Below are 16586 nucleotides of genomic sequence, written 5' to 3'. Positions count from 1 at the left end.
GGCCATGTCTTTGGGGCTCATTCCCTGAGCCACAGGCAGATTTTGCAGCTGTCTTGGTCAGTTTGTAAGACACATAGGTAAAACCACACAGCTAATTTACTGTAATTTCACTTGCGCTTGACTGTCCATAGGTTTCCTTGACTATAGGAGTGTGGTAGCCCATCTCTCCTGAAGAGAAAGACCCTCTTGGTTTCATTTTCTGGAAGCCCTGCCTTCCCTAGTGGTTAGAGGGTCGGATTAGAATTAGGGAGACTGTTTCAAATTGCAGTTCATAACCCAGAGCCCGAACTTATACTACATACAAAAGGCATTCTTTAAACAACAACAACAACAACAACTGAGATTTGCCACATGTTTCAGAGTGCAAAAGGCAACAGTTGATCTTTTTATACAGTGGTGCCCCGCAAGACAAATGCCTCGCAAGACGAAAAACCCGCTAGACGAAAGGGTTTTCCGTTTTTCGATGCGCTTCGCAAGACGATTTTCCCTATGGGCTTGCTTCACAAGATGGAAACATCTTGCGAGTCTTGCGATTTTTTCCGCTCCCCCCCCCTTTTTCTAAGCCGCTAAGCCGCTAATAGCCTTTTAGCCACTAAGCTGCTAAGCCTTTAATAGCCACTAAGCCGCTAATAGCCTTTTAGCCGCTAAGTCGCTAATAGCCTTTTAGCCGCTAAGCCTTTAATAGCCGCTAAACCGCTAATAGCGCTAATCCGTAAGCCGCTAATAGGGTTGCTTCGCAAGACGAAAAAACCGCTAGACGAAGAGACTCGCGGAACGGATTATTTTCGTCTTGCGAGGCACCACTGTATTATCCAGACATCTGGGCAGGGGGGTAATTCCCTTCCCTTCATTTATGTAATATGATACATTGTAGGTAACTCACAGTAGTTAAACATCAAAATGCACACACACAATTTGGCAAAACTATGTCCAAGTTGTAGCCGAACATTATGTAACTCAGCATCAGCCAACTTCACTGCATCCTGGCAATGCCATGCGCACCCCGTCTTCAAAACTGAAGTTTTAGGCCAAATGGTTTTGAAGTAACCTGAAAAGTGATAGGAGAGGAAAGTAAGATGTTAAACCAGTAGTGGATAGTTCTCATGACAGGAATACCTAAGGTGATAGGAGCAGTCACCCTGGTTCATATTCGAGTCCGTTCCGGCACTCTTCTCCCTCTCCTGACTCCACTACCGGAAGTGCACAGGGCCTGAGAGAGACAGACAGACAGAAGTGCCTAAAGCAGAGTGAGGCAACATCAGGCAAGAGGAATAAGCCAATGAAGTGGAAGACCAGGTAGCGTATATGAGCAGCCACAATGGTGCCCCTCCCTGATCTAGAAAGATTTCTGGAATGCATGGAGTCCACTGAGGCACCTGCTTCTGTAGGCAAGCAGAATGGAGTGTGCCTGTCCTCCTGATGAAGAAAATGAAAAATGTGGTATCATTGTGCTGCTTTCCTCTCACCTCCCGGTGATTGGAAAGGAAAGGAAAACTGTGGGTGAGATCTAGAGCAGAAGAGCTGGTATGCAAGGCTGGGCTTGCCAGGGTGCATAGGAAGGGGGCTTCGTTATGAATGGGACAAGAAATGGGCTGAAACCCAACAGAGGTAGTGAAGGTAGGTGAGGCTGTGGCTGTAAGTGGTGGATTTTGGACGCCAATCAGTTGCATGGCGTAACTGGAATATTCTGCAATAGGATTAGGACCCTGTGACCCTCTAGGCGTTGCTGTGCCATAGTGCCATCATCACAGACCTTTGACCACACTGGCTGGGGCTGAAGGGAGTTGAGAGTCCAACAACATTAGAGGCCACAGTTTCCTCACTCGTATTCTACAATATTTGATCACAATCAACATACCACTTGTTTGTTTGTTCTTAAATTTTGAAATCATCATTATTATCTTACATTTCTATTGTTGGGGTGTTATTTATAAATTACGTTTGATGCAGCATTCGAAACTAACAAGGTGCTATTTGCCTTTTGCGACTCAGAAGCGCCCCCTTGCAACCAAGTGGAGATTTCTGCCGCAAGGTTTGTGACTGAAATCTCCACCATGGGAGAGGACAGCAGCCTCCCTGACTGACCACAAAAGCTGAAAAGGTGTTATCAGCTATAGAACTGCTGGAATTCCCTTTCAACCCTACACCCCACCCTACACCAGCCTTCTGATGTGCTGAAGAGGGAATCTGACTCCCTTGTCGTACAGTTTGCACAAGTAGACAAGCTGCAAAGCTCTTTTCTGTGGTTAGATGCCTTGCTTCTCTCTTGGGTGGTTAGCAGGAGGGGAGATCTGAATTGCTAACTTTGCAGGTAGCAACTGAAGACAAAGCACAAGTTGTCCTCCTGCGACAGCAAAACCCACCCTCAAAACATGTTCCCAGTCTCCACCAGGGATTCAGAAGGCTGTTCCACCACCTCTGCCTCTCACCTCTCACCCTGTTAATGAAACCTGGTTTCCACTCTGCTTTCGGTTCCTTGTTCCTAGATAGGAGAGGGTGGATTGGTGTCCCTCAGTTTCTTTCTTCCCAATTTCTTTCTGGTCATCTCCCCCACCCCCTTATTTCAGAAGAGAAGGGGTGTGTATGGATGTGCCTTTAAGCAAAATGAGCTTTGCTTGGGGGGGGGGGGGAATCAAGGAAGAATGGGGGGGGTGCTTTGTTGTTATTTTGGCAAGAGGTTTACTTGGTTCCATTTGTGGGCATTCCTTTCTTCACATAATGAGGTGCTGGAAGGCTGTTTTGGACTCCTCTCTTTCCCCAACCCCCATTATTTACGAGGAACTCTCCTAGAATTATATTTCTGCTGCCCCCCTCCTCTTCTCATAGCCCCTTGCCAAATGATCTACTTTCCCATCTCTATTCCACAGTACTTGCACATTTGTTTCACTTTCTCTCTCTCTCTCAGATTTCTTTCTAGTTCAGCATCATAGTAATAATGAACTGCAGTATTTTTATTAATGACTTTAAAGGTAAAGGTAAAGGTACCCCTGCCCATACGGGCCAGTCTTGACAGACTCTAGGGTTGTGCGCTCATCTCACTCTATAGGCTGGGAGCCAGCGCTGTCCGCAGACACTTCCGGGTCACGTGGCCAGCGTGACAAGCTGCATCTGGCGAGCCAGCGCAGCACACGGAACACCGTTTACCTTCCCGCTGGTAAGCGGTCCCTATTTATCTACTTGCACCCGAAGTGCTTTCGAACTGCTAGGTTGGCAGGCGCTGGGACCGAATGACGGGAGTGCACCCCGCCGCGGGGATTCGAACCGCCGACCTTTCGATCGGCAAGTCCTAGGCGCTGAGGCTTTAACCCACAGCGCCACCTGCGTCCCTATTAATGACTTTATATGCTTCTTAATTGCCAAAGTTGGCCTCTAAGCAGCAAGTGTTCAGATGCTGTAGGTATATATTCTTTTAATCCATATGACATCCCTGTCAAATATGCCAAGAGACTTTGAAACTCCATTAACAAAACCATTAAACATAGTTAAATGTATTACCGCAACATGGTTTTGTTCTTATTTGATAAACAAGTTCCTACCCAGAGTTACAAGTTTTTAATGTCAGGGTTTCTGTACCTTTTGACAGCTTGATGACAGGCAGAATTGAGACGTCAACCAGCTGGGCCTCCCTATTTCATACAGTGATAAATAAGCATCACCTGTTGAATTTCTTTCTGATGTGCATATACTGCAGCCATAGGTGCTCACCAGGAGAAAGATGGCAATCCTATACACAGCTGATAAGCTAACTGAAAAAGTTAAATTTAGAATGGGCATTCTGAGAGATATTAATTGTCTAGTAAAAGTGGGTTTTTAAAAAACCCAATTTCGGTTCTACAGCTTTTTCTTTCTACTAAATGGCATGATCAACAGATTCCAGAGGAATAGGCATATATTACTATATTATATTATATCATTATATTATAATTATAGTTTGTATACCACCCTTTAAACCAAAGGAATATTATGACATTATAAAGACTTAACACATTTAAGCCCACTTTGTCAGATTGCTGAATGCGTCTTATGAAGTGGCTGTAGCCTACAAATGTTTGTTTTGTTGATGCCACAGCAGTGTAAGTCTGACATCTACTTGTTTTATTGTGATGAATCTTCAATACTGGAATACCATTAGCTGTATTTACATAATAAAACACTCTTGAGAAGACATGGCACCCATCAAGGAATAGAGGGAGGATTGTGCTTACATTAATCTTTTAATGTTAAGAGATTCTCAAATTATGGATATTAAAAGGAAGGTCTGCAAAATGCATTAACCCAGATATCCCCAACCTTCGGCCCTCCAGATGTTTTGGACTACAATTCCCATCATCCCTGACCACTGGTTCTGTTAGCTAGGAATCATGGGAGTTGTAGCCCAAAACATCTGGAGGGCCGCAGGTTAGGGATGCCTACATTAACATTTAGTTAGTTTGCATGGTAAATGTAGCATCCCAAGTAACCAGAACCTTTCATATAGCAGGATTTTGAAGGTTCAGCTGTACGGGCAGTCCTGCAAAAATAAAAATCTTGCGAATGGAGTGTTCATAAGCATGCTGCTGGAGAGGTAATGCACAAAAATAATGAATTAGGTCAGAGGTTTTCAACCTTTTTGAGTCCACGACTCCCTTGACCAACTACATTTTTTCTGCAGCATCCTTGTGGGGTTCAGGAGCGCAGTTATGCCACCCCTTGCCTTCAGAGCTGGCAGCCTCTCCCTTCTTGGGAGTCCCCTGGGCAGCTGCTGCTGTTCCTGAGCTGCCCCTGCCCCCCGCCTCAAAGAGAGGTGCCTCCTCACACTGCCCCAGAAGGGCCTGGGTCTTGTCTGTCTGGTGGCCTGGCTGGCTGGGCTCCCTTGCCTGCTTTCTTGTGTATTCCGAGGCCGCCTCAGCTCCTGGCAACCAGCACCCCCTGGCCGGCCCCAGAGACGCCATTCGCCTGCGGAGCTTCTAGCCAGGGCTGCTGCAACAAACAGTCACACAAGCCTTTGGGAGGCAGAGAAGCAAGAGGGCATCAGAGGAGAGAGCGGAGGGAAGAGGGACAGAGACCAGTGTTGCTTGCGGCATCCCTCAGCATCATTCAGGGCACCCCAGGGTGCCACGGCACACTGCTTGAAAACCACTGAATTAGGTTGCAATCCCAATCCCATTTGCCTAGGAGTAAGTCCCTTTTGCATTCAGTAGGATCTATATCTGTGTGGAAATGGTTAGGAATGCACTGTTAGACCCGTTCTGCCAAGAATTTTGGTATACTGTAATAGACGTACAGTCGAACCTTGGAAGTCAAACAGAATCTGTTCCGGAAGTCCATTCGATCTCCAAAACATTTGAAAACCAAAACGTGGCTTCCAGTTGACTGCAGGAGCTTCCTGCACTCAGTTTGAAGCCGCAGAAGCCCTGTGGGACATTCGGCTTCCAAAAATAGTTCACAAACCGGAATAGTCACTTCTGGGTTTGCGATGTTCGGAAGCCAAAACTTTCGGTAATTAAGCTATTCGACTTCCAAGGTACGGCTGTATTTAACTGTGACTGCAATACTTGCTGAAGTTGCAACATAACATATTGGGCAGAGAGAGAGAGAGAACACGCACACACACACACATCCAAGTACAGTGGTACCTTGGTTGTCAAACGCCTTAGTTGTCAAACAAATCGGCTCCCAAATGTCGCAAACCCGGAAGTGAGTGTTCCGGTTTGTGAATGTTTTTTGGAAGCCGAACGTCCAAAGCGGCTTCTGCAGCTTCCAATTGAGTTCAGGAAGCTCCTGCAGCCAATTGGAAGCCACCTTGGTTTTCAAACCATTCTGGAAGTCGAACGGATTAAATTTGAGAACGGATTAAATTTGGTTGGCTACTGTTGCTGAGCCTGAGTCCCATTTATGTTTGTGGTGTCCTATTAACAGTTACTATTAAAATGCATTACTGATGTGAATTGTGTATTAGTTCACATGTTTCCATTTTTTTTACTATAATAATAATAATAATAATTGTAATAATACTGTAATTGTTAAAATGTGCCACTGAATTGTAAAACGCTAAATGTTTACAATATACGTACACAACTAGACATTCAATTGTTGTGCCCTTAACCTAAATTTAAGGAGCCATTTGGTGAATAGCTTGCATATCTAACACTGGTTTAATGAAAAGAATTACTAAAAAAAACCAAAAATGAGCAGGCAGCATCCTATTTCTTCCATGGAGAAATATTGCCTTGCCATATGCTCCCTTCAGAGGGGTTGTACTCCTGCTGGCTTCGTTCCTATTGATGACAAGGGCTCTTCTTACGGGCCTTTGGCGCCTGAGACTGCTCTGCTTTTTGTTACTGCCTCAGATGTATACGTGGGCTCTGATGGTTTGTGCAGGTGACTTTGGCTATGGAATGGTGGCGCAGTCTGTAATTCTGAACTGTCCAACAGAGCCCAACTTTATCCAGTGAAGCAGCATACTGGGTTTAATGTATATCCCATATCTTGTGATTCATGTTTCCATTAGACGGCCTTCTGTTCTTTAGGCTTAGGAAACATATTGTACAGACACTGGCAAAAAGTAAGTCAGTAGTTGGCTGCCACTTAGAATCAAAGCTGGCTTTGTGTTTTTTTCTCTGGCAAAATGTCCATAAGGACACTGGCAGGCATATTGGATATCACTACTTTAGAGTAGGTAGGAAGCATTGAACCCCTTTGCATTCAACAGCCAGCTTCAGTATTGAGAACTTTTCTCTGCTAACACTAAGCATGAAACTGGTCCAGTTCCAGTGTAGGAGAGCTAAAAGGGAAGGAGGTTGCAGTGCACTGATAGCCTCTAGCCCTGACATTTAGTCCTAATGGCAGCACATGGGGTTGTTCACTAAGCTGTATAAGTGTCACGGATAACATCATATGCATATCTCCTTAGAGAACTTGGAGATATTAAATGCTTTTAAATAAATAAAATACTTCTTTTAACAGAGAGACGAGAAACAGAATTAATGAAATTACAGACTTGTTCCTATATTGATTTTATGATTCTCTGCTGAATGTATGAAGTGTCTATTCTTGAATGTTCACATATTCATTCTGCCACTACCCTGCTGTCCTTCAAAGAACTCAGAGTGGCTTGCTTATGGTTCTCAACTGGTCTCCTACCCAGGCAGCTTATGGCCCTAGACCTCTTTAGCCTCAGCAGAAGACTTGTGCCATCTGTCTTCAGACAATTCAGGAGCGATGTATGAATTATTAGCTTGAGGCTACACTTAACTACTAATGAAAAGCTCCTTCGTTTCTGGTTTGGGCCAGTCAGTTGTTCTAGATATTTTGCAGCTCTCCAGTCTTTAGGTTTTGCAAACAGCAACACAGTAGATTTTCACTGATTGCACCTATAGGGTAAAACAGGGTTCTAGTACTGTGTCTGTTTATTCCAGAGATAATTGCATAGAGTAAGATCCTAGATTGTAGGCTCTTTTAAAAGCCCCCCGCCGCTGCCCAAGGTTCAGTTTCTCAGAGACCCTATGCAGGAGGAATCATATGCTTCACACACGTCAAAAGGCATTCATGGGTGTGACCCATGCAAGTTGTTTTAGCACTATTAAATTAGGGGTATGATTACTGGGGGGGGGGGAGAAATTGGGTTTGGGGAAATAGTTCTGCTCCCACTCTCAAACAGTGCCCCATCCACGTAGCAGGGTCAGGGGAAGACTGTAGAGAGCCATTGCCTGTTCGAGTACAGCACTGGTTTAAAACAGACCAGTGGTTTGACTCAGTAAATGATGTTGGTGTGTTGATTCTCCACCATAGAGAAACTGGCTTTGGGAGACTGAAAGAAAAGAAATTGGATAGTTTCCTCTCTCCCAGTCAAATGAGGGAACTCCAGTCCACCTACAGTAGTTCAGTTATTAAGTACATGCTGTCATACCTCTGTGCCTCAGAGTGCAACGTGAATGATTCATTAATGGGCAGTCATAAAGAGTGAGACTTAGCATCCAGCATGGTCCCATCTGGGACTGCATACACTTTCCCCCACCCAAATGTTGAAGTTAGATGTGTTCCCCATTTTGTTTTGTCAAGAAAGAAAATGAAAAAGGTAGTCCTTGTGTTTGAACAGCCCTGATGAAGAGCATCGTTTAGCACACAAGAGCTCCCAGGCAACTGTTCCACAACAGGCATTTAGCCACCTGGCCTTTGCGGGGCAGAGAGCAGGAAGCAGCATCCAAAGAGCCCGTTCAATAGCCACACAGTGACTGACTGTGCAGAAACCCCTGGAGCAAGCTGCTCTCGGCTCTGCGCCCTTGATGAGTGATGAGAAGCTGACCCCCCACCAAGAGGTGCTGGGGTGGGGCAGGCTCCAGGGCAGTTTTGCATGAATGCAGAAAGAAAAGAAGCTGAAAGCTATTGTGGATGGTGGGGAGGTCAGAGAGAGACTGCTTATGATATTATAAAAGCTTGGGAGATGGCTCATAATATGTTCTAAACATTTTTGCAATGAGTAAGAGAACCCAGGCAGCGCTACAAAATCCGATTCCTTGTCTGCCTCTTAATTCCGTATCGGTATCAGTGTAAAATTTCTAAAAAGCATCCGATATTGAGGGAGCAAGCTAGAGTACAGTGGTGCCTCGCAAGACGAAATTAATTCGTTCCGCAAGTCTCTTCGTCTTGCGGTTTTTTCGTCTTGCGATGCACGGTTTCCCATAGGAATGCATTGAAAATCAATTAATGCGTTCCTAGGGAAACCGCCTTCAGACCAGGTCCGGGGACAGACTGTCCCCGGACCTCTTCTGAAGGCTGGGGGGGGGGGACAAGGGCTTTTCTTCCCACCCCCAGCATTTTAAAAAACCCTGGGACAGCGGAGGACTTCTCCGCTGTCCGGGCGATCTTAAAATGCTGGCGGGCGGCATTTTAAAATCGCCCCGGGGCGATTTAAAAGCCCCTGGGAAGGCAGGCAGGGGGGACAAAGACTTTCGCCCCCCGCCCGCCTTCAGAAGGTGTTCCCGCCCCCCCCCCCGCCCGGCTTCGCAGCACCGCTACGAAGCCCGGCGGCTGGGGCAGGTGTTCCCGGCCCCCCCACCCCGCTTCGGAGCAGCGTTCCGAAGCGGGGTGGCTGGGGCAGGTGTTCCCGCCCCCCGCCCGGCTTCGCAGCAGCGCTACGAAGCCCGGCGGCTGGGGCAGGTGTTCCCGCCCCCCCACCCCGCTTCGGAGCAGCGTTCCGAAGCGGGGTGGCTGGGGCAGGTGTTCCCGCCCCCTGCCCGGCTTCGCAGCAGCGCTACGAAGCCCGGCGGCTGGGGCAGGTGTTCCCGCCCCCCCACCCCGCTTCGGAGCAGCGTTCCGAAGCGGGGTGGCTGGGGCAGGTGTTCCCGCCCCCCGCCCGGCTTCGCAGCAGCGCTACGAAGCCCGGTGGCTGGGGCAGGTGTTCCTGCCCCCCGCCCGGCTTCGCAGCAGCGCTACGAAGCCCGGCGGCTGGGGCAGGTGTTCCCGCCCCCCCACCCCGCTTCGGAGCACCGGGAGAAGCGATCTCCCCGCAGCCCCTTGCTTCAAAAGAGGTCCGGGGGCAGACCTCTTTTGAAGCAAGGGGCGGTGGGGAGAAGCGATCTCCCCGCCGCCCCTTGCTTCAAAAGAGAAGACCCGCTGTCCCCGGGGCAAGCCTTTCGTTTTGCGAAGCAAGCCCATAGGGAAATTCGTCTTGCGAGGCAACTCGAAAACGAAAAAACCTTTCGTTTTGCGAGTTTTTCGTCTCGCGAGGCGTTCGTCTTGCGGGGTACCATTGTACAAGTTTCAGAATGAATAAATTTAGAATGGCTGCATTCACACAGAATGCTAAGCCCCAACTGTGTGGTTTGTTTCACAGTCCTGTTTCTCTTCTCACTTAGCGGAGTGGAGAAACAAGCCTATCATCATCTAAATTGTTATCATCTGAACCAGCACTCTGGTTTGTTTTCTCTCCATCTTGAATTACCATTATGTGTAAATACATCCAGAGTAAGTAAGTTAATCCCCACCCCCAGCCCAATCCCATGAGCTTCAAAGGTGTGTGGACAGCCTGCCAGGGCTGAACATAGGAAACTGCCCTTGTCAGGCCATTGATCTGTCTGGTCCAGATTTTCAGGATGAGAGAAGCCTTTTTCAGCTGTTACCTGAGGTAGCTTTATGTAGAGATGTCAGGGACTGGACATTGGACCATCTACCCTTGAAACATGTGTATTTTCTGAGTTATATATTGACAATTTCCTTGGGGGGGAAACTAATTTTTATTTGGGCACTGATTATTGGTTTATGCCAGAGTTTCTTGATAATTTCTGGGGAACTAGGAAAATATATATAAAATTTAAAAATACTCATCTCTGACATACTTTGGCAAATCAAAAATTCATGCACACAACGTGTGTGTGTGTGTGTGTGTGTGTGTGTGTGTGTGATCTATACATATATTGCTTTTGCCTTTTGAAATAGCAAGGATTGAGCCCTTGTTTGAGGAAGTGGCATATCTCTTTCACATCTGGTGAAATTTGCCTTTTTTATGCTTGGATATTGGCACAACCAAATACCATCCATTGTGGCAGGAACAGCTCTGAGATGCAGGTCCATTAAATGAAAAAGCGAATGGAAAGGCAGAGACCATGTGAGGAGTGATTTTGCAAAGTTCTACCTCAGGGCCAGTTCTTACCACACCACATTATATGGCTCCCAAAGATAAGTGGCAAAGCAAAATCCCAAAATTCTCTTGAAGGTGGTTTGTTGCCCCTTCTGCACAAACTCTCAACCATTGTGGCCGTGCCCTAAAGGAAAGGCTGGGGTGCAAGATACAGTCCTCTGCACTGCTCTTGGGTGGCTGTCCTCATTTCATGGGGCTTGTGCAAAAGAACAGCTGGCATGTTCCCAAAAAAGAAGAAAAGCAAATAAAACTGCTCACACTTCAGCTAAGCACAGCAGAGGGATCGGGTTAAAAATCATACCATACTTTTATACAGCTTTGCTTGGACACCAGTGGGATTCTTCACTCTTCCTTCTTGATAAATAGAAACCTACTGATCACTTTCCAAATGCTATCCATCCAGGACTAATTTTCATTGGCGGATGTTTAGTTCTACTTTTGAGTACATCTAGGACAGGGGTGGGGATCCTGTGGCTCTCCAGATACTGCTGAACTCCAACTCCCATCAGACTCAGCCATGTGTCTAATTGCTGAGGGTCCTGAGTTTTGTAATTCGGCAACTTCTGGAAGGCTGATAAACAGCCCTGGTCTAGGAGGATCATGGGTTTCGTAGTATCTTTAATCAACATGCTCTGGAACACACTTTCAGGACTGCCTCTCTTTGTATGTGCCCACATGCCAGTTGAAATCAGGCCAGCTGATACTGCCCATGATGCCAGGAACATGGCCTTTATTGTGGTCTGTCCTAAATTTTGAAACCTGGGTGTCTTTGGAAATTGACATATTTACTGGAGTGTAACAGGTGTAAAATATTTTCCCCACTGGTCATTTGAATAATTTACTGTGTATCACTCCCTTTTGAAGTTTGTTTTATTTTTAGTTGTTCTTGTTTATTCTAAGTGTGGTAGGGTTATTCCTGTTTTTTTTATAGACTTTTACCTGCTTTGAGTTTGTGGGAAAGCACTCCACAACAATTTGGTGGTGGTGGTGGTGGTGGTGGTGGTGGTGGTGGTGGTGGTTGTTGTTGTTGTTGTTGTTGTTGTTGTTGTTGTTGTTGTTGTTGTAATACACATTTATAGCCCACTTCATGGCATAAAGCCATCCAAGTAATGTACCCAGTAACAAATGGAATAGAACACTGCTTTCTTTTTAGTTCATACAAAGTGTTGTTCATTTCATATGAATTAGTTTGTAAGAAATGTAGGAGCAACTTTTCTGTACAGCAGCTGCATGTATATTGTTATGTTATGTTAGATTATGTTATAACATACATACAGTTACGGAAATGTTTTCCCCATTATGACTCTTTCCTTTTACTTTTGTAGAGAAAATAATCAATGGCCAAGACTACGAAGTTATGATGCAGATAGACTGTGAAGTGATGGACACCAGGATCTTACACATCAAAAGCTCCTCCATCCCTCTTTACCTTCGAGACCATCAGAGGAACCATACAACATCCTTCTACAGCTCTCCTCCAACTGTCCCAGAGGCAGCTCCTGCTGTGAGAGCAATCACAGAATCACCACAGTAGGCTCCCAATGTCAGGCTTAATACCCTGGAATGACCAATTGGCCTGGTTGCTTCTTAATGGGTTTGGCATGGCAGCTTTATGGGCAGTGTCCTCCCTCAGTCAAGAGTCTATCACAGTCAACATGAGGCTGTCAAATAAGCCTCTAAGACTACTAACCCAATCCGTCCCCACTGCTTTGTACCATTGCTACTGTTCCAGTAACATGCAGGTTGCTTTTAAAACATTACTTGGTTGTATAAAAATAGGTGAGGTGGGCTTTTGGTTGTTTTGATTTGATCGATGGCTAAAGTAGAGGGGGAGAGAAAACAAGGAGCTCCCAGCTGTGGTGATGTGGATTGCAGATGAAGGTCTCCCAAGGCAGCTTGCTTCTAGTGCTTCAGATGTTTAATTCAACCTCTAGACAACTGTTGTATCATAAACATGGATCTTTTGGTGATGCTACCGGTTATCCATCCCTCAAGTTAATAATGTATAGTTGATGGGCAAGCAATTATTTCCCTAGCTAGTGGGGTTACAAAGTTGTAGTGCTGTCTGGAATGTGGTTGGACATATCTTTATGAGCAGCTGTTGACTGGCGCTTGTGACCTAACTGTGCAGACCCAAGTTTTGACTCGTACTATCAGCCTGCACAGAGGGAACTGAAACTGACTTTGGAAGAGCCCCTTGTCAGTTACACACAGACTCACAGAGAAACACACACACTCAGTGGCCAATCTTCAGTTTGCTAAACTTTCCTTAGCGACTGTAGCTAAATGCACTTTTGGCCTTAATGGATATGAGGCTTCTTCTCCAGAATTTGCTTTAAGGCTGTGGTGTTTCAACTCTCCTGTGAGTGTCTCCTTCTCGTGTTCTCTCATATATCTGATTTTAGGTTTTTATTTTTAGCCTAAGAAAGCACTTTCCCTTCTTCTAAATCCATTACCTGGGGACATGGGACATGGCAGAGCTGTCCTGCAAACACTAATACGTAATACGAACAATATTTGAACAGATCGTCTGGATAAGGCCATAGAACAGTGTGTAATGACCTTGGGCTTTGCAGAAGGAAGCCAAAGCAAAGCTGTGTTGGGGAACAGTTGTAGCTGTGCAAATCCCTACTCTGTCAGGAAAAAGGGGATAGCTTCTAGGCAGCTGGGAATGGGTGTGCCTTTTAAAGAAGAGGCAAAGGCTACCAAAGCCAGAGTCAGTTAAATGTCCACAGTCAGTGAGAGCAGGTTCCCTGCCTCCCCTCCCCCCCACTCCTTAGGAGCACGTGGACATATTGAGTACCCATATTGGGCATCTAGAGCGCCCATATTGGGATGTGCTTTGAAATGGTCAGGAATAGGAAAGGAGAATGTGCTGCTCTTGTAGAAAATGGACAGATCATGCAAAGGGAAAAGAAGCTAGAGCCAGGAGGCTAAGGTTTATATTTATTTATTTTAAATATATATATTTGCTGTCTTTCCATATAGATATGCTCAGGGTAACTTAAATGATAAGGGTAAGTCAGGGAAGATGTGTTACGCATCTGTTAAATGCATGTTGAAACAAATAGGGCTTACAGCAAGAATGGCTGCCTTCTCCCAAGAGAAAACTAACCTCCTGCCAGAAGCACTCTCAGCAGAGAAGACCATGCCGATATGGCATGACCAGGGCAGGTGTTACAGGACCAGCAACCTCTTGCTTCCTTTGTTGCCTGTTTCTAAAATAGAAAAAAGGGAGTCAGTTCAGACATTGTACATACCACTACATTTGTGCAAATAACACTTGCACAAGTAGTCTACTCAAGGTCAGTGTAATGTCAGGTACACATACCTGGGAAGTAGCAGTAGAAGCTCCTATGAATGGGATGTGACAAGGGTAGGGAAATCCTGGCTTATAGATGCAGTTGCTGTAACTTCTGTACACCCTTTTATGACTGGCAGCAGGAGGGGTTAAATTGTCCCGCAGCGTTTGAGCTGATTTGAAAGTGGCATTGTCAAGTTAGGTGCAGTCATGAAGCTTATCTGAACTTACCCTGCTCACTGGAGTACACCACTCCTGTGCTCAATTATTTTGTGCAAATAAGCTGGTAGTTATAGTTAAAGCTCAGAGTGTGTAACTAAAGTGAATTGATTTTTAACTGAAATAACTTACTGGTTAACTTTCTGCCGAGGTATCAAAAGTGACATACATAAAATATAAGGAAAAGCCCAAACAATATGACAAAATGGCAATGAAAATTGAAAAGCATCAACCCTAAACATGCTTAAAATAACAAACCAAAGACCCAGGAGCTGGCTGGTGCATCAGCTAAGAGTTTATTACTGGGGCCTAGAAATCAGCAGGAAAGATGCTCCAAAGGAGAGAGGCCACCTCTGACAAGTCCCAGTTTAGCTTGTCTCCATCTTCTTCTCCTGCCTCTGTTGTCTCCCGTGTTTCATTTATAAGCTCTTCAGGCCAAGGACCCAACATTCATGCTTACCTGGTAAGGTGCTATGCGCATTGACAGCACCATATAAACAGCAACAACAATATATGCGCCAGCTCTTATTTGTCCATTATGCTGAGAAAATGCTTTGCTTTGCCAGAATTTTACCATGCAACAGGTGAATTTGCCTCTTACAAAATGTGCTTATGTGACTGGAACTCCACCTTATATTGTCTTTACCCCTCCACAGCATCTCAGGGTGTATGTGATAAAGAGCCTTTGAGCATGGAGGGATTCTGCTGCATTTTTCCGGCAGAGGAAACTTGCAGGCTCCTAGTGGGAGCTGAGTAATGGTTCAGAAACATCATTTTATTAAGGAAGGTGTTGTTCACTTGGATGCTGAGCCCCCATCGTGGCACAAAGAAATCTCAGCATCCTGAAAGCTGTTCCCTGTAGAAAGCCATATTTTGCACAATTTAATATTAATGGAAATATACACAGAAACATTTTTGGAAAGGTGTTTTTTTGCGGGGAAAGTGCAAGATGGCTTTAAAAAGAGGGGCACAATCCAGTAGGAAGGCTACAGTGTTGGATCTGTTGCATAGTTGGAGAGTGAACCATTTTGGGGTACTTTCTTCTGCTTTTCAGACTCATATGGTCCAATAACAGTTTGAAGCAAGCAGTTTTGGTATAGCCAAACGTTTTCTGTAATAAAGGGTATGGTTTCTGCGGAGTTTATGGCCCTGCCAAGCAATTACCAGCCAAATCAGGCAGCCTCCCCCCCCCCCCCCCGACACAAACCCCAAGCTTGGTTTTGTCAAGTTTTGATTTTTCATTGACCCAACATGCTGGCCTAAGTTGGGTAGATATGTCCTAGCTATACACAATACAGGGTTCCTTGGGGATGCCCAGTGCACCAGGCTCACATCCTCCTCCTAGTGCTAGTCTTGGCCCATTGGGGGTGGGGGAGTAATGCACGTTCAAGGAGCTACAGGATGAACTAGAGCTGTGCCCTGTTTGGTTTGCTAGGGCACTCCTCATTTGTTAGGGATGCTATGCTTTACTTTAAAAGCCTCCCCCTTCTTGAGGGCCTTTATTAATCTCTTGTCTAGCCCATGTGAAAGTCACGGCTTTCAGCTGTCCTCCTGCCAGCCTCAGCACTGCCTCTCTGCAACTGGCCAGCTGCCTTTGGCTTAGGACACAACTCTTGCAGAACACTTTATTAAAACTGAAAACCTCCCTTTCAGAAGAAGCTAAGCAGAGACCATTTTCTGAGTTGATCTCATTTTGATTGCCCCCCCAGCTTAGACCAGTTTTTTCTACAAGCCCAGGTGTGCTTGTTAACACCCCACAAACAAGTTAAAGGCGGCCTTGTGCACATTGTCTTTTTGTACTAAGTTATTTCCTTCTTCAGGATTGTGTTTATTTGTTTTCAGTGTCTGACCCAGAAAGTAACTTCTTCTGTTTGTATGAACTGTGTTTTTTTTTGGGGGGGGGGTTATATTTTTGATCTGTGGATCTGTGTGTGTTTTGTACCTGAGGTGATGCATCTGCTTTGGCTTGAAGGCATCCTACAGACAGGATGTCAAAATCAGGGACTACTTCTGTATCTGTTCTTTAGAAGATAAAAAATAAATTAAAAACCTTCTAAGTGTAGTTCCGTGATGTTTGGTTTTATTGTGTTCATTCAGTTCAAATTCTATCTTGCAGCACTGGCCCCAATATCTCTGTGTATGTGGGTGTTATATTATATAGATATATTTCCCACCCAACTAACGCCTATGCACTATTAATAGCAAACTTGGGTAATCAAGTTGCTGACCTGAAAATCTATGTCTCCGCTATGTGCGGATCCAGAATTGGCCTCCACAGTCACCTACAGACACTGTTAAGATCGTATTCATGGAAGACAATCTTACTCAACTACACGTGATAGCAAAAGAAATGAATAAGATAAAAAATAAAAGGTGTATTGAAAGATTTAATAATAGTAATAAAAAAATGAAAATGAAAGTAAAAAAATAAAAAGCTGGTAATAATTA

General features: G+C 45.3%; 1 protein-coding gene across 3 annotated transcripts in view; it reads left to right on the top strand.

Annotated features, from left to right (window-relative positions):
- The window catches only part of LOC114598529 (cyclic AMP-dependent transcription factor ATF-6 alpha), an 80357-nt gene extending 64157 nt beyond the window's left edge, over nt 1–16200 (top strand). For all 3 annotated transcript variants that reach the window (XM_077928191.1, XM_077928190.1, XM_077928192.1), the window contains one exon: nt 11944–16200. In XM_077928191.1, coding sequence (XP_077784317.1) covers nt 11944–12152 — 209 coding nt within the window. In that variant the 3' untranslated portion in view covers nt 12153–16200. The remainder of the gene's footprint in view (nt 1–11943) is intronic.
- The last annotated feature ends 386 nt before the right edge of the window (nt 16201–16586 follow it).

The sequence above is a fragment of the Podarcis muralis genome, chromosome 5, assembly GCF_964188315.1.
Source record: "Podarcis muralis chromosome 5, rPodMur119.hap1.1, whole genome shotgun sequence".
In the NCBI taxonomy this organism is placed as follows: Eukaryota; Metazoa; Chordata; class Lepidosauria; order Squamata; family Lacertidae; genus Podarcis; species Podarcis muralis.
Note: the sequence above shows the minus strand (reverse complement) of the source record. Positions and strands in the feature narration are given on the sequence as shown.